Genomic DNA, 22,580 nt, shown 5'->3' with positions numbered 1-22,580 from the left:
GGGCTTCGGCCACTCGTGCTCATGCTGCATTTGAAGAAGCTGGGAAGTCGGACTTATCCCACTCAGATGGTACCAGTTGCGACGTCAAAGCATTCCAAGTGAATGTAAACAGCAAGATGGCTGATCGTGACAAATTGGGTTTTATTTTGGCCATCAAAAGACATTTTGACTTCCAGCCAACCTGCCTTCTCGTAAGCGATCAAATAGTGGAGGAAAAACGACGGCTAAGGTAAATAGCACACTCTGTGAACTGCCTTCCTTAGTTTTACTATTGACGGTCTGCTTTTCGACGGGCAGCGCCATTTTGTCGCGTGACGTCAGATTGAAGCAATTCGAGAAGTTGGGGTACTTTTTTTGTTTTTTCCCGACTAGGGCCTCCAAGTTCGAGTGGCGTTCCGATTATATTTTTCCTGGTTGGAGGTTAGAAAATTCCTTCTTCCCACCATCTTCGAATGCAGCATCAGTCTACTGTGTCTTGACTGAAGAACGGCAAGATGGTGAAATGTTCATTTAGAGGCTGTGGAAACACAAGAAATGGGCAAAGGAAAGTTTCCACAAATTCTCTATGAACAAAGAAGAACAATGTAAACTGTGGTTATGACATAAACACACAGGTGGAAAAAATATCATTCCGCTCTGCAGACTATTTCCTGGATAACAAATGTTGCTGTTCATACTTCAATTATTGATATGTATGGGTACATTTTAATAACTTTATCCTAAAAACATAGCCAACACTTGGTTGCATGGGTCATTGGTGGTTCTCATGCGTGCATATCTTGTGTTTTATTAGCATGCTAAAATGGTACCATTGACTCACGCTAGCTTAGCCACCCCTGAGCCTTGAAACGAACAAATAACTGAGAAACTGCACGAAATTTGTTGAAATCAACTCCACCGACTAATTAAACCCCCGCTAACTCGAAGATTAAGCCTAATTTAAGAAATTCTGAACTTCCCCTTTAAGTACAAAAACAAAGTACTTTTACTTCAGAACATTCCACAACAGACATACAGACAGAGGGACGAGTGACTTTTCATTCTGAAAAGTTTCCACTTTTGTTTGCATGTTTTGATGAGAAAAATAGAGGTTGTCATGTCAATTATCATGATTTCAAAATAACCCTTTCATGCACAAATTATTATTTTACTTTATTATTTTTTAATCCTTTACAGGGCACTCACTGGCTGTCACTGACGGCACTAGATGTCTAATCCATTTTGACTGGGAGGGGTGGATGAACATTCATAGTTGCTTTTCTGCCTTGCTGCACGTTGAATTGAATTGGCTAGAGGTTAGAGGAGCTGTATAAACCAAAAAAAAGTGCAATAAACACAATATTATTTTATATTAAAAGATAACCACTTTATCAATGTTCCTAAATAGGCATTTTGTTTATTTCTTGAAATCTGTTGAGAAGAGAGACTTCTGGGTTAATTAAGTTAGACTTCTTTAAATTTGTTTCAGTGTTTACATCAAAACATCATCAGTCTGACCTTTAATGAAGTGTGTCCCGGGTTTTTACAAAAACAAATTACAGCTGTCATCATAGTGAAAGTACCTGTATTCCATTTTATATTGAGATCAATTAGATAATTACCATTTGGCTTTGAATTGATCACTTGTGGTTGAGGGCTATTTTGGTGATTACAATGTCGAGGTAACAGATGAAGTTAACGTCTTGCTCCTTAATCAAAGTGATTGATTTTGAATATACATATTGACTTAGTCTGGAAACGACATTGTAATCCTACTGGCATTTCCATCTAACCTAACATAGTGCTCCTTCTTTGCAGCCAACATTTGTTTTGAGGGCCTATCAACTCTAAAACAAATATTTCAGATTACTAGTATGAATCATTACAGTTGGTAATTGTATTACATATGTATTTGTTGACGTTTTTCAAAACAAGCTGACCTTCGAGCCACAAGTGAAGCGCAGGCATATTTTGAAAAAGCTGTACTAGCAAAGCGTGAATCAGTTCCTCCAAAGCGCCATCAAAATATGCAGAGAGTGAGACTTTGCTTTCTCGCTTCCTCTTCATCTAACGAATAAATGTACTTTGACATCTCTGGGGAAAACGGTTACTGGTTGCCTTCACAAAGTGCAATGGAAAATGGCTCTACTTTCCTCTCCCTTTTCCTTCATGGTTGCAAAGAGATGGGTCAGGGAATTTGACAAAGATTCAGGGCATTCATAACTGGAAGGACTGAGGCCCCTGGAGAAAATAGGAATATAGGACATGAGACAACATGTCAGGACTTTACAACTAACACCAATCCAAACAAATTAGAGGTCCCTAGTAATTTATTAGAGTGCGATTATTTTTGTTTTGCAAAGATTGACAGAGGTTTGGGAAAAATTCCACATTAGTAGTTGGATCAAGTTCAATGTAAAGTCATTCCCTACTATTGACTGTGATGGACATCAAAACCAGTTGAACTGGCTGGCATTATGCGATCATGTTTCACTGACCTTGACGGTGCTAGACGTCCAATCCAATTTAAATGGGGGGCTATAAAGCCAAATTAGAGCTACAGACAATTCATGTTAACCTACGTTGGTAAAATTAATTTGCGCTCTTAAAAGTTTCCAAAAATAATTTTTTTGTGCTTGCAAAAATTTATTTTTTGTTTGAGAAAACATTTTTTGGGGCACACCATGCCCCGTACAGCCTTAGGCTGACTAGGTAGCTAATAAGCCATGTTCTTTTGGCTCTCTTTGGCACTGTTTTGACATGGTGGGCACAATTTGTAAAAAAAAATAAAATATGTATATACATATATACATATATATATATATATATATATATATATATATATATATATATATTAAATTGCATTGGCAAAGAAAAAAAAATGTTACACTTGCAAAAAATTTTGCGCACTCACAAATTAGTGTTGGCAAAAAATAAAAATAAAAAATTTGCAAGCTTAAAAAATATTTTCGCACACAAAAAATAATTTTGCAAGAACAAAAATTACTTTCGCAGACTCAATTTTGGGCGAACACAAAACTTCTCTGGCACTAATTTGAACCCCAGTCAAAATATATTGGACATTGCGGTAATGTCAATGGTTGCCAATAAGTTAGGAATGTCCAATACAGCAGTCAAACAAACAAATATTTTGTCTCGACCATACTGTATGTGTCAGATTCAAGGCCTTGGACCTTATGAAGTCCACCACATCATTTTATGTGGTCCAGAAAAGCAAATAATATGCATTGACTTCATGTTTCTCACTAAAATACCTAACACACGTTTTATCTTGATGATGTTGATGACTGCGACAGTGTTGAGCACATAGCATCATTGTCAGCTACAGTTGCTTTCTTGCAAGTTCATTGCACGCTCAGAGTGAAAAAACAAGTTGTCTGAATATTTAAAAGGGCTTAAGTGTTTACAGTACACGTAAGCAAATTGCTCTGCATATCTGTTTACAAGATGTACTGCAATCATGTAAATGAGGCATAGTTTGTTCTTGCTGCTGCTTTACATACATTTGTACCATATGTTTGATTCTGCATGGATGACTGCATGTGTTTACTAGAGGTCAACCCATATATCGGCTGGCCGATATTTGGACTTTTTTCTAACATTGGCCATTGGCCGATAAACCGATTAAGCGGATAAAAAAGGCTTTTGATCAGGCATCTGTGTGGGCAATTGTGGCCGCCGCTGACTTATGGTAGGACTCCGGAAGGACCCTGCCATAGGAAGCTTTAGGCTTGCCTATTTTGTAAATATTGTCAGATTTTTTTTTTTGTAATCTTGCGTGAGCGAATATGCAATGTTGTTTTAGCCTTATAAGGTGTTTTACTGAGTGATCCCTACACTTTAATTGTAACTCGCTGCGTACAGTAGGTGTAGCATTCGTGTAAGCTTTAGCTTTAGCATGGCAAGCATCCTCTCATACTCTCACTTGTTTACATCTCGTTTTGACGTCTTGGAGGGTTTCATTATTTTTATTTATTTATTTTTTTAATTGTTCTTGCTGAGTGTGTATAATCATAAAAAGAAGTGCTGTGTTCGTTTGTTTGGTGGTACTAGTCCAAATTAAACCTTTAAGTCTCAGGTCATCATTGCATATTTGAAACTGTTGAAGCATTTTGTTTAAAAAACTGCCTTTCATAATACACGTGCTTTAAAAAAAAAAAAAAAAAAGTATATCGGACTCAAATATCGGCTTCCAAAACTGGCTTTGGATATCGGCAATCGGCTAGAAATTTTTTTAGATATCGGTATCAGCATCGGCATTCGAAAATCCCACGTTGGTCGACCTGTAGTTTTTACATTGTTCCATGAGCCACAGAGTAATTTATCTCTTATTTTTCTATATGGATGTCGAATAATCTGGCTCTTTTAATCCTTCTGCTGTGATTTATTTTTTTATTTTTTAAAGTTTATCCCTAGACGTCCAATCCATTTAAGCGGGTGGAATCCCTCCCACCTCAAATCGACTGGACGTTGAGCATCGTCAATGGCAGCCAATGAGTTAAATCAATTGTCCAAATTGAACAATGAATGCACACAAAAGACGGAGTACAGAGATCATCTCGCTATTATTTGTTTTTACATTGCACTGTACAGTTTTTCCAGCTTTTTTAGTTATAATGGTTGCTTCTTTGTTTCCTCAGGTGCTCCAGTCATTGTTGGGATGAGCATCAACATAGCCAGCATCGACTCCATCTCAGAAGTAAACATGGTGAGTCTCTAACTGAGGGAACATGGTACATGTTGCCTTCAAATTGTATTGAAGTTGCATTAGTACTTGATTTTTTGCGTTCTCTGAAGCCCTTTGGCACGAGCGTATAAAGCTGAGTTGTGTCACATCAAGTTTTATTATTATCTCATGGATAATAATCTGACCTATGGCACACTCAAATTATCCACTGTACTAGTAGAGTTGTCCGATATTATCAGGTAGCCGATAATATCGGCCGAGAAAAGCATTTCAAAATGATGTTGGATAATATCAACATTGGTTTTTCAGTATGGGTTTTAGGCCAATATGCATGTTACCTTCAAAGTGAATGTAGAAGTCTTCTGACTTTGTACAAGGGCTGGTCACAGTTTAGCGCAGCAGTTATGCTTACTGACCATTAGCTGTTTCCAAACTAAGATGCTTGGGATTTCTTACGTGAGCAGACCATTTGCATTCATGGTGCAACAATTAAATGAAGAACAAATAATTGAAAAGTAATGAATATATTAAGTCCTCGACCGCATATATCGGTATTGGTTTGATAACCATATCAGATTTTTGTAGTTGGACAATATCGGGATATCGTTGGGAAAGCCATTATCGGACAACTCTCCAGTAGTATACATTTATCTTTTATATGTATAATGCCTTATTGTGATAGATACTTTTAATAAACATGCTAAATCAGTAATTGTTTAGTTTATGTTGGGTACAAAATACCTATGTAGTTTGTTGATTTCTAGAATGATGCACAGATATGCCTCTGATCTACCAACTCATATTTATTTCCAGCTGTCCTCAATCACTACTAATATCTCTAGCATTTCTTCTGAATGAAACACCCTGTATGTAAAATGTGTGTCCACAAAGTCCAAAGATTGATGTCAGTATATGTCATATTTTCAACTCAAAATAAAAACTACGAGTTTACCCTTACGACAGTTTGTGAACCAGACCATGAACTAGCATTTCTACAAAGAGATCACGTTTGCTTTGTTCAGTGCACGAAGAGAGTTGAGAGTTGTGGCAGGACAAGTCAAGGCTGCTTCACCATGACAACACGCCTGCGCACTGTTCCTAGCTGAGAAGAACATATTGGTGTGGTGCAGCCACCTCCCTACTCACCCAACCTGGCTCTGTGTGATTTTATTTATCCTTCCCGAACTCAAGGGAGTCATCAATGGCACCTGTTTTGAAGACATGGAGGACATTAAATGGCCGTGGAGCTGTGAAGGCTCCCGAGTGAATCATTTTATAAGTGCATTAAGCTTGGCAAATATGCCGGAATTTTGGAACGGGAAAACTCGTAGTTTGTTGTTTGGGTGAAGCAGGCATACTCATAAATGTATTTTTTTCTATTTTCATTTTCCAGGACTATACCATCACAATGTATTTCCAGCAAAGTTGGCGAGATAAACGTTTGGCCTATGGTGAGCTCAACCTGAACTTGACACTGGATAACCGTGTCGCAGATCAGCTTTGGCTCCCAGACACCTACTTCCTTAATGACAAGAAATCCTTTCTACATGGAGTGACAGTAAAAAATCGGATGATCCGACTGCACCCCGATGGCACCGTCTTGTACGGGCTGAGGTAACAAACAGACATAAACTAAAAAAAAACAAAAAAAAAAACGCTATGATCATGATGTCTGATGCATGATGTGCTGCGGAACGAAAAGTGGTGAATGAAAACATAATTTTCTATTTTTACAATCATCCTGAAAAGTGAGTAAACGGTAAAAATGCACAGATAAACAAATCTAAGATCCATTTTGGGATGCTAAAACTAACAGTGTCATTAGGTTCCATCAAAATCTGAATTAATTCACAAGCTTTTTTGTGTTTTTTCCACGGGTCTCTAAAATGAAAGCGCTGCAAAGGAGTGAAGGACTCTGGAAATATTGTTTTGTTCTATGAATAAAATGGCAGTGACAAGGTTTGGATCACAAGAAGGGATGAATTATTAATGTGACAATCAGTGTGTAGACGCCCCGAATTACTGAATTTATTCTGACAAAGAAAGAGATGGAATAGGAAAAAGTTTCTTTTTTTTCCTTTTTATGACTCTTTAGAAGGCTATAAACGTCCCATCTTAAAAACAAAAAAATAAAAATGCCATTGCTGTGGCGGATCATGCTCGAAAATTTACATTTTTTTTGTTTTTTTATTTATTCTTTTGAAGCAATCATTAACTCATTGGCCACCTTTAGGTTTATTTGCAGAGACCAAGGAAGTCAAATCTCATCTGTGGCGGTATGAAAAAGTATATGAACCTCTCTGACATTTCTGCATAAAAGCACCATCAAATGTGATCTGATCTTTGTCAAAATCACACAGATGAAAATACAGTGTCTGCGTTACCTAAAACAACAAACATTCATAGGTTTTCATATTTTAATGAGGATAGCATGCAAACAATGACAGGAGGGGGAGAAATAAGTGAGTGAACCCTCTGCCTAAGGACACTGAAAGTGCATGTGACATGAAAAAGCATGTTTATTTCATAATACATGCTCCTGAATGATATGGACCGCTTGGATGTGTGTGGAAGCGATCGCTATATATATTTAGTTTTTTTAATCCCTCGCCACGAAAATGAGTGACTTCCGGCTTCAGTCTTGCATTGAGGAGGAGGGCGCTGTGACGTGTACGGATGAAGGCATCCTCTTCACTATACGGCCGTACTGTTGTGTACGAGGGCTAAGGATTCAGCTGATTTTGCAGATTATTGCGTTTGTTTTTCGCATCACGCCAGCCAAACGGCTACAGAAAAATCTTGCTGTATGAGGGAGAGGCATGTGCGCCATTTTGGAGTTTCAAAAGGTTCCCATTCACCGTGGATATTGGCCAAAACAAGCCCTACTACTGTGGGACCATTGGATTTACGAGGAAGTGAGTAAACATCTTGTTTTGTATTATCTCAAATACGAATACAGCGATTACAAAGTAAACACTACAAACTTTCTTTAAATAAAGGACTACTTACGTTTGATCATTGATAGGCATGTAAAAAGCTTTCCTCATGCACATTAGCAGCACTTTAGCTGCACAACAACTGCAGCCACCCTCCTCCAGGGAACGAAATGTAAATTGCTCTCCGCCGGGCGGTTTGCCGATCCGCAAAGACAATCGACAACCCAGTCGTCATGTCAGTAAATCCAGGCTATTTATGTGTGATTTTCCGCTTCGAAGACTTTGAAACATCACTCGGTTCGGGTTAGCATGTCGGCTAACTGTCATGCCTTTTGGTTTGTTTACATTCTCCGAAGCCGGTGTTGTGCCGGGAAATGACATATGTCCGATTTAGGCGTCATAAAATATCGTTTGGGAGGTGCGACAGTAAAGGTGAAGTCAGTTTTGACCATTATGGAGTAATTTTGCCATGTCGTCCTGAATAAGTGCATTTTTATTATTTCATATTCCATTCAGCACAAGACTGTTATTTGTCATGACCATGCCATTTATTTAGCAATTGGGGAAAATACTTGGACAAAAAGAATATCCTGTAAAAATATTGAAGTAAAGAGAGAAACAATGACATTTTGCAGCTCTCTTCGTCGCGTTTTCCTCGTTGTGACTAGTTCCCCCTCAACGGGCTGAATAGTAAAACCGATTGAGCCCAGTCTCCCGCTGACGTCATCCACCTTTTGGGGACGCTAGAGCCCTATAAAGGTAGGCGTGGCTAACCGGCAGATTAAAAAAACTCATTTCTCGTCATCTGCGCTTTGCTAAATTGTTGTATATAGTCGAATCCTCTCAAAATATGGTTCTAATTCACAAAATAATGCTATTTAAAACATTTTTTCTCCTGTCGTATGCTCTTTAAACAGCAATTGAAACCAATTCTTTACCAAACATTTTAAGTCTGGTGCGTGCCCAATCACTGATGAGTGGTTTAAAGCTGCCATGTCCACTATAAAACACACACCTGGTAAGAATTGTCTTGATGAGAAGCATTGTCTGATGTGCATCATTGCTTGGTCAAAAGAGCTGTCTGAAGACCTGTGATCAAATTGTTGATTTGTATAAAGCTGGGAACGGATACAAAACCATCTCTAAAAGTCTGGATGTTCCTCAATCGACAGTCAGAGAAGTTGTCTACCTATGAAGAGAATTTGGCACTGTTCCTTCTCTCAAAAAGAGTGGCTGTCCACTAAAGATGACGCCAAGAGTTCAGCACAGAATACTCAGAGAGGTAGAAAAGAACCCTAGAGTGTCTGCTAAAGACTTACAGAAATCACTGGCACAGTCCAATATCTCTGTGCACACTTAAACTTTATCTAAAACTATGGCCAAGAATGGTTTTCATGGGAGGACTCCACGGAGGAAGCCACTGCTGTCTAAAAAAAAAAAAACATTGCTGCTTGTTTAATGTTTGCAAAAAGGCACTTGGACACTCCACAGAAGATTTAGCAAAATATTTTGTGGACTGAGGAAACAAAAGTTGAATTGTTTGGGAGTAAAACACAACGTCATGTGTGGAGGAAAAATGGAACAGCTCACCAACATCAACACCTCATCCCCAATGTGAAGCATGGTGGAGGGAGCATCATGATTTGGTGCTGTTTTGCTTCCTCAGGGCCTGGACAACTTGCAATCGATAATGGAAGAATGAATTCAAAGGTTTATCAGTATGTTTTGCAGGAACAGTTGAAGCTAAAAAGAGGATGGATGCTGCAACAAGACAATGATCCAAAACATAGAAGTAAATCAACTTCAGAATGGTTTCAGATGAACAAAGTACATGTTCTGGAGTGACTAAGTAAAAGTCCAGACATGAACCCCATTGAGTTGCTGTGGCATGACCTAAAGACAGCGATTAATGCCAGACATCCCAGGAATCTGACTGAACTATAGCAGTTCTGTAGAGAAGAATGGGCCAAGATTTGTCCTGATCGATGTGCCAGACTGATCTGCAACTAGAGGAAATGTCTGGTTGAAGCCACAAAACATTAAATGTGATGGTTCATTTACGGTACTTATCTTTCCCCCTTCTGTCATTGTTTGTATACTATCCCCATCAAAATATGAAAACCTATAAATGTTTGGGTCGTTTTAGTTAAAGTAGACACTGTTTTTCAGCTGTGTGATTTTTACAACGATCAGATCACATTTGATGGTGATTTTATGCAGAAATGTGAGAAATTCTAAATGGTTCAGATACTTTTTCATGCCACTGTATATCAGGACCAGAGGCAGAGTAGCCAAACATTTTACTCAAATAGAAGTAGCGTTACTTCAAAATATTTCTCAAGTTAAAGTAAAAAGAGTCATCCAAAGAATGTACTCAAGTACAAGTAAAAAAAGTATTTGGTGAAAAGAATACTAAAGTAATGAGTAACACTGTGAGTAGCTGCTCATGATGTTTGATTTTTTTTTTTTTTTTTTTTTTTTTTAGACAACGGTAATTTATTGTACTGTACTATAACCTATTACATAACCACATTAAGCCAAAGAAATACAAAAAAAAAAAAAAAAAACAATCATTGAATTCCGGCAAGGAAAAAAAATCTACAGAAATGAAGCATTAGTCCAAAGAGCATGAGTGCCCTTTAGTGGAGAAAACAATTTTTTTAATATGAAACTAAAAGGGTCATATCTCTTGTTTTCTGTGGTCAATCGATGTGAAATAAAACTAGGAGATAGTGTAAAATCCACGCTTTCGAGTCATGTTCACGGCAGGACTCAATGTAAAATATAGTTTGTAGTTTTTTTTAAAGACGCCACATGATTGAACAGAATGGCGTGATCATAGAACGGCAAGCTTGAGTCTATTTGGCATAAGGAAGTCATGTGATTATTGTTGCAAGGTCTCATTGGTGAAACTGGTTGAGCCACTATTAGCGTCTCTGGCAAAAAATAAAGTAAAATCTAATATATAGGATGAAGAGGAAACATGTAACGACTAGTGTAGCCCAAAGTAGCGGCGTAAGAGTAGCGTTTCTTCTTCACAAATCTTCTCAAGTAAAAGTAAACAGTATGGCTTCGGAAAACTACTCAAAGAAGTGCATTTTTCTCAAAAATTTACTTAAGTAAATGCAACGGAGTAAATGTAACGTGTTATCACCCACCTCTGATCAGGACCAAACATTAAATGAGCCCCAAGATATATCAAGTCTTCGTACATCCCCGGACTATTCTAGTTGTCACTGTCTTGAATATGTAAGCCTCAAAGCAAAAGTAAATGAATTGCTTCTTAAATTGCGAGCAATTCTGCCCGAAGAGGTCTGTAAAAAGCTAATCAATTTCACAACCAAAGCTTAGCTTGTTTAACACAATAAACCCAAAGCAAGACAAACACGAACATGTCAGTAGGTATAATTTAGGAATAACATTTGCATTTCAGAATCACCAAAAAATACAAAACAGACAGGAAATTTAAGTTTTGGCTAAAGGCTTGAGCTTTGCTGTGACACTACAACAAATTCCAGTTCCACTTCATTACTACATACATGACTCGCTATTTCAAAGGTGAGCCTTGCCTTAATCCCACTCGAATTCCCGTTGTACTCTGTGTCTAAAATAAAGCAAGCGGAAAATGGAACAAGATCCTGATAAAATGCCCCCAAAACCCATTGCTTCGTAATCTGAATTAAGATTCCCACCTGCACCACTCAGGGTACGCAAGGTTCCATTGGAGCCATAAAAGTACCATCATGAGCCGAGAAGATTGGATGTGAGCCAGAAGAAAATGGGATTACACCTGCACTTGCACATCCACTGATTGTGTGCTGCAAGAAAGGGGAATCTTGTTGATACGAATTCTGGCATTAGCTCTTCCTCTGAACATCTGCAGAGGTGCTTGTTTGTTATTATCACTCTGTGCATAATGGTTACTAACAGATTGCATCAAGACCTTGAATCTGTCCGCAGGACCATTTTTTCGCCCACCATAACAAGACATTTAGGAGTAGTGCATAAACAAGAAAATCCACTTTATATAATATATTCAAATGGTGTGACTAATTATAATGCAAAATTGACCTTATCCATTTTGTATATTTTTTTTTCCCTATCTACTATGTTTATCTGTTATATATAGGCAGCCTTTTTGAAGGTTAACTATATTACCCCATTGTATTTATTCCGCTTTCTCTTCCTAGTGTTCCTCTTTCAATTGCATTGCAGCAACGATACATTACACATGTTTACAATTTACTGAACGATGTACTAGAGGTCGAGCGAAATACGATTTTCAAAAGTTGATGCCGATATCTAAAAAAATTTTCAGCCGAGTGCCGATATCCAGAGCCGATTTTGTAAGCAGATATTTGAGGCCGATATACTTTTTTTTTTTTCAAAGCACGTAGAAAATTGTAAAATTTCTTTCTTAAAATTGCTTCAACAGCTTCAAATGTACACAAATGACCTGAGACTTAAATTCAGTCTAGTGCTGCCAAACCAACAAACGCAGCACATCTTCTTATGATTACCGTAATTTTCGCACTATAAGGCGCACCTGACTATAAGTTGCCATCCACCAAATTTGACACGAAATCGACATTTGTTCATAGATAAGCCACACTGGACTATAAACCACAGCCGTCCTAACTGTATTATGAGATATTTACACTAAAAGATATTAACCGCTAACACTTTATTTGACAGCGGCATCATATGACTATTATAAGACCCAATGAACCACTATGAAGCTTTGAACCAATTGGCAGCAAAGCGTCATTGCTTCAATAAGCTTTATTTGGCCATCACTGCTCCCTTGGGGGAGACAGTCAACCTTTGCTGCCACCTGCAGTCAACACTGTTATTGTCCAACATGCCTCCTAGCATGAATTGCAGCGCTACTGATGTAAATAACCATCAAAATTCATGTTCTATGCTTATTTCTTCAGTTACTGTTCCAGTTGTTTCAATAATTGCTAGTTATGGTATTTGGTAACACTTTATTTGACAGTGGCGCCATAAGACTGTCATTAGACAATCACAATTATGACATGACGTTGTCATTAGCATTATTCATTCATTCATTCATTTTCCATGCCGCTTTTCCTCACGAGGGGCGAGGAGGTGCTGGAACCTATCCCAGCTAACTACGGGCAGTAGGCAGGGTGCCACAGGGTGAACATGCAAACTCCACACAGGAAGGCCGAAGCCCGGGATTGAACCCTTGAACTGTGAGGCGGACGTGCTAACCATTGCTGCCTCTTTAGCATTAATGAATGTTTATAAAAGACGTCATTTAGTGTTATTTGGATCAGAGCTGGACATAAATGGAGTTGGTGACATGATTTGCCGGATGACACTTAATGATGTCTGTCATAAGCATTCAGTAATGCCCATGATAGTGTCATGTCACAATTATGACGGTCTTATGACGACACTGTCAAATTAAGTATTACCTATTAACCCAAATAAATCAACAAATTGGCCGCTCGGCATATAGTCCAAAAATTACAGTATACACACTCAGCAGGAACAGTACATTATTTTCAAATAATTAAACCCACCAGGACATCACGACAAGACGAAAACAAGTGAGAGTGCGTTTGAGAGAATGCGTGCCATGCTCAAGCTAATGCTAACGCGAATGCCAAGCTAATGCTACGAGTTACATTTAGAGTGTAAGGATCACTCAGTAAACACCTTAAGAGGCTAAAGCCACATTGCATATTCTCTCATGCAAAACACAAATCTTACAATATTTACAAAACAGGCGAGGCTGAAGCTTCCTGTAGCAGCCTGCCTTCAAGCTGCTGCAGGTCTTTCCGGGGTCAGTCACTGCCAGTCGGGCGGCCACAGTTGCCCACACAGATTCCTGATCAAAATCCTTTTTATCAGCCTTATTTTTTTGGGTTAATCGGCTGGTCAATCGATATTGGAAAGAGGTCCATATATCAGTCAACCTCTACCGTGTAATGTATATGTGTTCTAGCATGCAAAACTAGGCAGAATTACTATTGTTTTTCTGTTTTCACGTCATGTTGTTTTTTTTTCCTGTAATTTTTTATTGAAGTTCTTATGAGGTGGCTGCATATATTCCACTATTCCCTCAGCAAGTAAGCTGCATCAGCAGACTGTGTAGGTGTCAGAAGTGTTGCTCATGCATCTGACACTGTCTTCCTTGTCTGGAGTCCACCTCCACACCAGAAACAATACAATAAATGGATCTGTTTGATGAGTATAACTGCACATACATTGGAAGTCTGGTGCCATCTGTGTCTATGTCTAAATACTATGAAATTTGACAAAAGATGGATCAAAAGGGGGATTGTCAAATAGTGTTATTCAGGGCTATAACCAGATTAAATTTCTGGTTTTAAATCCTTTTAATTTCTTTATTTTTTTAGTAAAAAAAAATATTAATTTATTTTTTTCATTTTCAATTCATTATTTCATTTACCCCTAAAATATGTTTATTCTGTTTTTTCATATATATAATTAATGCTTATTATTTTTTACAAACAAAATAATTATAAATGAGATTTGGCATCCACATACGGTATGTGGACATCACATTTTGAGTCATGTAGGCAACACTATTATACCAAATATTAATACTGTATTGTGGACATATTAATTACCAAAAATAGTAGCTTGCCCTCTAAAGGGTTTTCAAAAATGTAAACTGTTGAACGAAAGGATTTAATTTGATTGCAAAAGTTAAGTTTTAATATTTTATTCTCTTCTTATTTGTGCTGTCGGCCTCCAAATACAAAATACAGTGGTACATCGACATACGATCGTTTCGACACAAGATCTTTTCGACATCCGACGTAAAATTTGACTCGCCATTTGTTTCTACATTCGACGACATACTCGAAATACGACGATTTTGACAGCGCCGCAATTTCTTTGTTTTGCCAGAAGACGGATGGACGGCTGATTTTCTGATGAGAGAAATCAACATTGGATCCAAAAAGGTTAGGGCAGGTGGAGAAAAGGTGACGCTTACCATTGAAATGAAGATGTAAATGATAGCAAAATATAAGCATGGTCTGTGCATCCATGAACTGGGTCCACAATACAGCTGTAGAATGTCGATCTCGGCCGGCGGTCCTCCTCCGTTTGCCAGTCTATATAAGTCAAGGTGACAATTCTTATTACGGTAACAACGCCAAAGAAATCGCCAGCTTCCTCAGGTTTCTAATCATTTATTCCATCAACTTGTGCGACACTAACGCCAGCATCAATACACAAAGTAAAATATAACCGCGCTCTCTTGCTCACCGTCACGTGAGCTCCGTGGAGCGTTCAGGTACAGCAAAAAAAGTCTGCCACATTAGAACCTGATTCGTTACATTAATACAGGTACTATTATTATTATTATTATTATTTTCATATCATTATTATTATTCTGATTTGTATTCATAATTTATTTGTTTTGCTCTTTGTAATTGCTATTTGCAATAGTAAGAGCAGTATCTATTAAGGATTTAGTGTTGGTTTTGGGGCTGTGGAACAAATTAATGGAATTATAATGTATTCTTATGGGAAAATCCTTTTCGACTTACAAACAACGTCCTGGAACAAATTAAATTTGTATGTTGAGGTACAACTGTAGTAACTTTCTCATGAAATAATCTGTTAAAAATTGGTTGCTAGATTTCCTTTTTGGCAACAACATAAAAAACAAAAAGAAAACTCGATCAATTCATAAAATCGATTAATTTCCCAGGCCTTAAATGCAGCTTTCCATTACAGAATACTACATCCACTGTAAAAAAACAAAAAAACAAAAAACAAAATAATACAAAAAACACTTGTCTGAAATCAAATTGTCAATTTTAAAACAATAAATTGTCAGCATTACTGCTTACCATGCTTGGTTTCAGTTGCTCTGGTTGTGTTGCTGCATCCACTATAGCTTCTTTAAGCACACTAAAAGTAACCTATGTTATAAATGGCAATGTTGCTTTTTTTGCAACTTTGTACATGGGAAGTTTAATTGCCAAGTGACCTCTCAGATTTATGTAATTAGGCCTGATGTTATCTCCTCTCGCAGTGAATCAGCAGTGTGTCGCCCCACTGTATGCAGTCAGCGGAGGAGTGCTGTGAAGGCAGCAGGGAGGTGTACCACAACAGAGTGGTAACAAATGCAGTTTGAGCAGCAGAATGCTTGTGCAGCAGAATGCAGCTCAGTGTCATTGTGAATAATAGATATCGCACACCGGTCACACACATTTCCTGTACTAGGCTTCTTCTCTCGCCTCCTGATATCATCAGCATCGATGCTTGGGTCTCGATTTAGTCCTATTTCTACATTGCATCAATCTCAAACAACAAGATGTGCTCATGGCTTAGGCTTGAAAATACTCTCACTTCTCTGTTCAGCTTCATTCTCACTAGTTGACCTCAAATCCATTTGAACTGAGAGGGTGGCAGCCAATGATCGTTTGTCATTTGCCGCTTACCCTCCCACTTCACGTGGAACGGATGTTTATCCCCGTCAATCGCAGCCAATGAGTTTAACATAATTATTAATCACAAAATCATTGCGTTTTCACTAGTGGTTTAAAACTTTTTACATTCAACATATGACCAAGCTACATTTAAAGTGGATTTTAACCTCCTGCACATTATTTAAAAGTTTCATTAAATACTACAACGATAGCAAACCATATTTTTGACACAACTCCATCACAAAAAAAGTTGCGAAAGCAGGTCTTCATGTAATCCTACGGTCAGTTTTGATGCCAGCTCTGTCTGCCCACAATCCTTGTGCAAGACACTGAACCTTGAACTGCTTCCTAGGGCCAATGAGTGAAAGTGAAGAGTAAAGCCAGGGTTTATGTAGGTCATTAGAAAGCATTAAAAATCATTAAATGGATTTTGTCAAAATTCAGGCCTTCAAAAGCATTATAAAGCATTAAACTAAATATGCGAGGCTTTAAAAATTGTGTAAATTTGACAGTTAAAGAAACTTTTTTTTAGCTACCGGTAGTTTGTTAGAGTTGTAGTTGAGCATCTGCCTTTGTTCAGGGGCTGGTCACAGCCTAGCCCAGCAGTTATGCTTATTGACCATTAAATGTCTCTAAACTAAGATGTTTGGGATTTGTTATGTGTGCATACAATAAGCATTCGTGGTGCAAAAATTAAATTAGCAATAAATGATTTTTAAAAATAATGAATTACAAACTAATTACATACCTCATTCACTGTACTGAAGCTGAGTGGCTTTGTTGTTATTTTGAGCCAGAAGCACTGTCTGAGCCATATGTGATATGGCAGTGCCTTAGTGGCATTTTGCACTTGCACTTGATCCAAAAAACTGATGTCTGCACTATTTTGATTCCAACAATAAATATAGTGGAGCAATAAAGGCACATTTTCTATAACTTTTGTTGAAGTTGTTTCCTTATTTTACACAGAATGTTTACTGGAAAACCTTGAAGTTGTTACATTTATCATTATTTATGTTAGGTTTTGTGTTGGTTTCCTCCTTGTGTGTCCCCGTGATTGCCTATTAATTTCACCTGTTGTGCCTTCTAGTTTATCTCTGAACTTGCATCCTCCTGTGCTCACCTGTTTCTCGTTGTCTCGTTACCCCTTGTCTGCGTGTGTGTATATAAGCTCCCAGTTTCTCTTCATTCCTTGTTGCGTCATTGTCAATGTCAGTGTCTTTGTCAACGTTGAAGTCAAGTCCCGTCCAAGCCCCAGTGTACCTGTCCCTCCGTTTAAGTAAGTTTTGTTGGAACATTGCCTTTTGATCCACAGTCCTTTTGTTTGTACTTTGTGATTTTTGTTAGTTATTATTAAAACGTTCTTTGAGTTCACTGCCACCTGCCTCGCTGCCTTTTTCGTTTCCCTGCATTTGGGTCCTCACAACCTGCCTGCCCGCATTCCTGACAATTTAAGTATCCAGTGGGGAATCACAATACAATTAGCCATAATATGTTTCGTCCATGACTGCATATACTGGTATTTGTTTCATATTGGTATCAGATTTTTCGAGTTGACAACATCAGGATATCAGTTATTGGTTAAAAAGTCATTAACAGACAACTCTACTTAGAAATTGTGTGGGTGTGTGAAAGTATTTGCAGTTGAGCATGGGCCTTAAATTTATCGGACAAGCATGCAGATTCCAGATTCCAATGCAAATTCTTGACCCTTGACACCTTGTCCAATGCAGATTCTTGACTCTTGAAAAGGTGATGATACTGGAACTTTGGTTTGGTGCTGTTCCAGTGAGATTTACAATGATTACTGCCTGAAAAAGACATCAAAATTAGTCCTTGATGATATGGGGCTGCATGTCAGGCAAAGGCACTGGGGAGATGGCTGTGGTTAAATCTTCAATAAATGCACAAGTCTACACTGAAATTTTAGACAGCGTTCTTATCCCTTCAATTGAAAATATGTTATTTTCCAAGATGACAGTGCATCATGCAACAGTGCTACTAAATACTAGAGAAGTATTTTGATTGTTATTTCTTTGTTTGTTTCTCATGATTTCATATTGTTTTCCCCAGAATGGAGTGACTCCATATATATTTCTCTGCACTTGCTCTATAAAATTAACATTTACTGACCACCACAATGCTTTTTATTTATTTCTTTTAGTGTTTCTGAATGCTAAAGAGTCGCACTTTTCAACTGTTCACAATTTTTTCAAGCTTTTTATCTGATTTTCTTCTACATAATAAAATATCTGAGTGAGTGCTCTTCTGAGACAGGTGATTCCATACTTTTTGCTAGGGTTTGTAGCAGGGTTGTTCCGATCATGTTTTTTTGCTCCCGATCCGATAACGATCGTTTTAGTTTGAGTATCTGCCGATCCCGATATTTCCCAATCCGATTGCTTTTTTTTTGTGCTCCCGATTCAATTCCAATCATTCCCGATAATTTTTCCCGATCATATACATTTTAGCAATGCATTAAGAACAAAATGAATAAAACTCGGACGAATATATACATTCAACATACAGTACATAAGTACTGTTTTTGTTTATTATGACAATAAATCCTCGAGATGGCATTTACATTATTAACATTCTTTCTGTGAGAGGGATCCACGGATAGAAAGACTTGTAATTCTTAAAGGATAAATGTGACTTTGTATATTGTGACTAAATATTGCCATCTAGTGTATTTGTTGAGCTGTCAGTAAATGATTCTGCAGCCATTTAACTTCTGCCCAAATGCATGATGGGAAGTGCAACCATGACTGTGCGTAGGGGCACCAATTGATATATCTTCTCTGCGTTGGGAAAGAACATAGGGCGTTAAGAAAATGATCAACTGCTACCTGTCTTCCCCACATTGCCTCCCACGTTATTTTTAATTGCTGAGAGAGGTATTGTAAGGCTTTAGCCACAACAAATGGCTCCAAAGGCTGTCAAAATGCTCTCTACTCATTATACGCTGCCTTTTAGCGCTATCTATAGGTAAAACGGCGTCTTTATAGATTGAACGCGACAATGCGTGAGTGGGTTGTGCAGCGCATGCGTTAATTATTCAACGTGATTAATTAAAAAAAAATAATTACCGCCGTTAACGCAATAAATTTGATAGCCCTATTTTAAGCCAGAACTACTCTGGATGAGTGTAAGACATTTTGTCTGTAACGTTAAATACAATTAGAAAACGATTTAAATAAAATATATATATATATATATTAAAAAAAAGGCATGTCCGACATTTTTTTGCAGATTGCGATACTTTGACAATGACGTGATCGGACCCGATCGATCGGGACATCTTTAGTTTGCAGTAATGTATATAAGACTTGTACTCATATTTGTAGACAAATCTAGCAAACCTTTTCAAAATTTGTTTTCTCTCCTTTACCCCGCAGAATAACCACCACTGCTGCTTGTATGATGGACCTGAGGAGATACCCTCTTGATGAACAGAACTGCACTTTGGAAATTGAAAGCTGTAAGTTAATGCCAGTTAATGCCAGAAAAATACTGCTACGGAAACCATCATACTGTACTTATGAATGATGGCATGTTTTCCATTATTGCAAACTAAACCACTACACAGTATATGTCGTCTGTTTACACTTCTAGTTGGTAAATGCCAATGTATGCAAAGAAAAAAAAGCAATGTACCTTCAGTCTAAGATGCAAGATAACACAACAGTCTGCCCACAATGCTGAAGTTTATACAGTCTTTGTTTACGTACACCACACACACCCAAATACTTACAAAAAATTCTCCAACCTTTGGCAAAAAATGTACCTATTGTACAAGTAGTAAGTGGTGATTATAGTACGTAGATTTTGTCCCATTTTGAACCTGATATAGATGCATGAAGAAGAAGGGAAAAAATCAATATACAGTATGGTACACTATAGTTTGTTCTTAGCGTGCATTACACTACCAATAGTGGTGATTTTTATTGTGTCTGAATGGAATGATGTTGAATTGAGAGAATGTTTCCAGGATTTAGATCTGACATTATTGCTTTTTATTTCGCATTTGTGGATCAATGCTATAACGGTCAAACGCCATGCCTCTATCCATTTTACATTCACTGGACATATGAATCAATCCACATGCCAAGATTATAATAAATGTGTATATTTTATCAATCTTGTAAAGATTGATGAAGATATCAATCACTCTACTAGCTCAATATGACCCATATTTGTTGTTCTTGTTGACTGTTCTTTAGCCTTGGGATGTACAAAATGTAGATATGTCATGAATTAAAACATTCCAGGATTATGTCCATACCTATGCTTACTGGGATTTCAGTGCGATTGTTGATAGTGCACTTTTGTCAGCTTGATTGATGAAGCAACTTCCATCCAGAGAGAGATTGAATACTATTGACTCAAAAGTCCCTAGCTGAATTTAATGTTACCGAGTCTGTATGTCGCTAGTAGAAGGTAAAATATAGTGAAACTGCACTGAGAGACCAGGCTGCAGTGAATGCATATTGCCCACGGACATAAATCTACAACTGTGATCACTTTTGATTGCACTTCAAGCTGAAAATGTGCAGAACTGCCAACTGACACATGCTGATGAATATTCATGCTGGTTGGTAGGCAGGAAAGGGTGTCACAGAATGGGGATGGTTGACCATCCTGTATGAAAAGCAAAGTGTTTTTGTTCCAATCCAGGACGGTCTGCAGACACATAATTTGGAAAAAAGAACAAACCTCAAACCTAAGACCACTTATTTTCATTCAAACTTGATATAGTACATTTCTTGTTCCGCTAGGATACTAAAGGGCTGATGAAGTGATGTATGTTTCCCGTGTGACTGTTGGAGTGCGATTAATATTTGATATAATATTAAAATATATACATTTTTTTTAAACAATTGGAAGGTATTAAAGTGAAGCACTCTGAGACCTTGTCTACATGGAGCAGGGTATTTCCCCCAAAAAACTTTTTCTATGGTTTGGCCTATCATCCACACGTAGAAGCACATTTTTGGCATTAAAAACGAGAGTTTTTAAAAAATGTGACCAAAGTGAAGATTTTCGAATTCTGCGTTTGATGCGTCATCATGTGTACATTAATAACCGGAGGTTTGCGTTTTTTAACAGTAGAAACGTTACTGCCTGCGACAAAAAATGTTCAAATATCATATGTGCAATCCGTGTTTACATTCAGGGACGGTCTTGGGATTTGGAATCTTACAACATCACGTATACATCGAGAATGTATTAAAGACATATTTAATGCACATATATAAACACCAAAGGTGGGTAGTAACATGTTAAATGTATCCGTTACATTTACTTGAGTAACGTTTTGAGAAAAATGTACTTCTAAGAGTAGTTTTTTTAAGACATACTTTTTTACTTTGAGTACATTTGTGAAGAAAACAACTCTACTCTTGCGCCACTACTTTGGGCTACACAAGTCATTACATTTTTCCTTTTTATTCTACGTATAAGATTTATTATTTTTTTTGCCAGCTATGCCAAGAGTAGTTCTACCAAGTTCACCAATGAGACGTCGCAACAATAATCACATGACTCCATTACACCAATCTGACACAAGCTTGTTCTTCTATGATCACGCCAGCCTGTTCAATCACGTGGCGCCTTTAAAGACCCGTAATAAATGAAGCATTTAACATAGAGCGCAGCCCTCAACATGAATCGAAAGCGCGGATTTAAACCTCTCTCTTTATTTGGAACCGAATGACCACGGAAAACCGGAGATTTGATCCTTTTAATTTTATAATAGTAACTGTGAAGGAAGTATTCACTAGTCAAACTAGGAACTATTTTCTCCACTAGAGGGCACTTATGCTCTTTGGACAAACAATGCTTCATTTCTTTTTTTTTTCTCTTGCCAGAATTAAATGATTTTTTTTTTTTTTTTTTTTTTGCATTTCTGCAATGGGTTATTGTAGAGTATCGTTATAACAACAGTTCATGCACACTGCTGGCCAAAAGTATTTTAATGAAAAAATATAAAACAAATATTTACTATGAACTTATTGCTTGCTATTAACAACGACATACCTCTTATTAATTTAAGCTGTGAGAATTGTCTTTCAGTGGCATTAACAGGGCTAGACCTCCAATCCATTTTGACTCAAATTGGATTTGATGACTAGCGCTGTCAATGGCCGCCAATGAGTGCCCCATAATGGGTTAACAAACACAAAAGCACATGCATGCAAGGTCTTGCAAAGGTTGCTTCTACATGTCATTCAATACTATGAGAAGAGTTTTGCACTCATCCATGAGGAAATAAGCAATGTTGACTAGCAACAAACTATGTGGTGGAGTGTGTGGTTAATGTGTGGGTGGATGCCAAATACAGTATGTCTGTTCTAGTTCCAGTGTGAGTAACTACAGCAGACAGTATGTTTTGCACAGATTTTGGGCTTGTGCGGTAATAACAAATGTCTCAATGAAGTAATTCTGGGATGTAGTATGGTTGCTCAGTGTAATGGTTTATAAAAGTCAAGGGATCTGCCCAGAAGTAAATCA

General features: G+C 37.7%; 1 protein-coding gene across 3 annotated transcripts in view; it reads left to right on the top strand.

Moving 5' to 3' along the window:
* The window catches only part of gabrb4 (gamma-aminobutyric acid type A receptor subunit beta4), an 87,643-nt gene that overhangs the window by 44,220 nt on the left and 20,843 nt on the right, over positions 1-22,580 (top strand). For all 3 annotated transcript variants that reach the window (XM_057820975.1, XM_057820973.1, XM_057820974.1), the window contains 3 exons: positions 4,641-4,708; positions 6,081-6,301; positions 19,466-19,548. In XM_057820975.1, coding sequence (XP_057676958.1) covers positions 4,641-4,708; positions 6,081-6,301; positions 19,466-19,548 — 372 coding nt within the window. The remainder of the gene's footprint in view (positions 1-4,640; positions 4,709-6,080; positions 6,302-19,465; positions 19,549-22,580) is intronic.

This window comes from Corythoichthys intestinalis, chromosome 18, assembly GCF_030265065.1.
Source record: "Corythoichthys intestinalis isolate RoL2023-P3 chromosome 18, ASM3026506v1, whole genome shotgun sequence".
Lineage (NCBI taxonomy): Eukaryota > Metazoa > Chordata > Actinopteri > Syngnathiformes > Syngnathidae > Corythoichthys > Corythoichthys intestinalis.
Note: the sequence above shows the minus strand (reverse complement) of the source record. Positions and strands in the feature narration are given on the sequence as shown.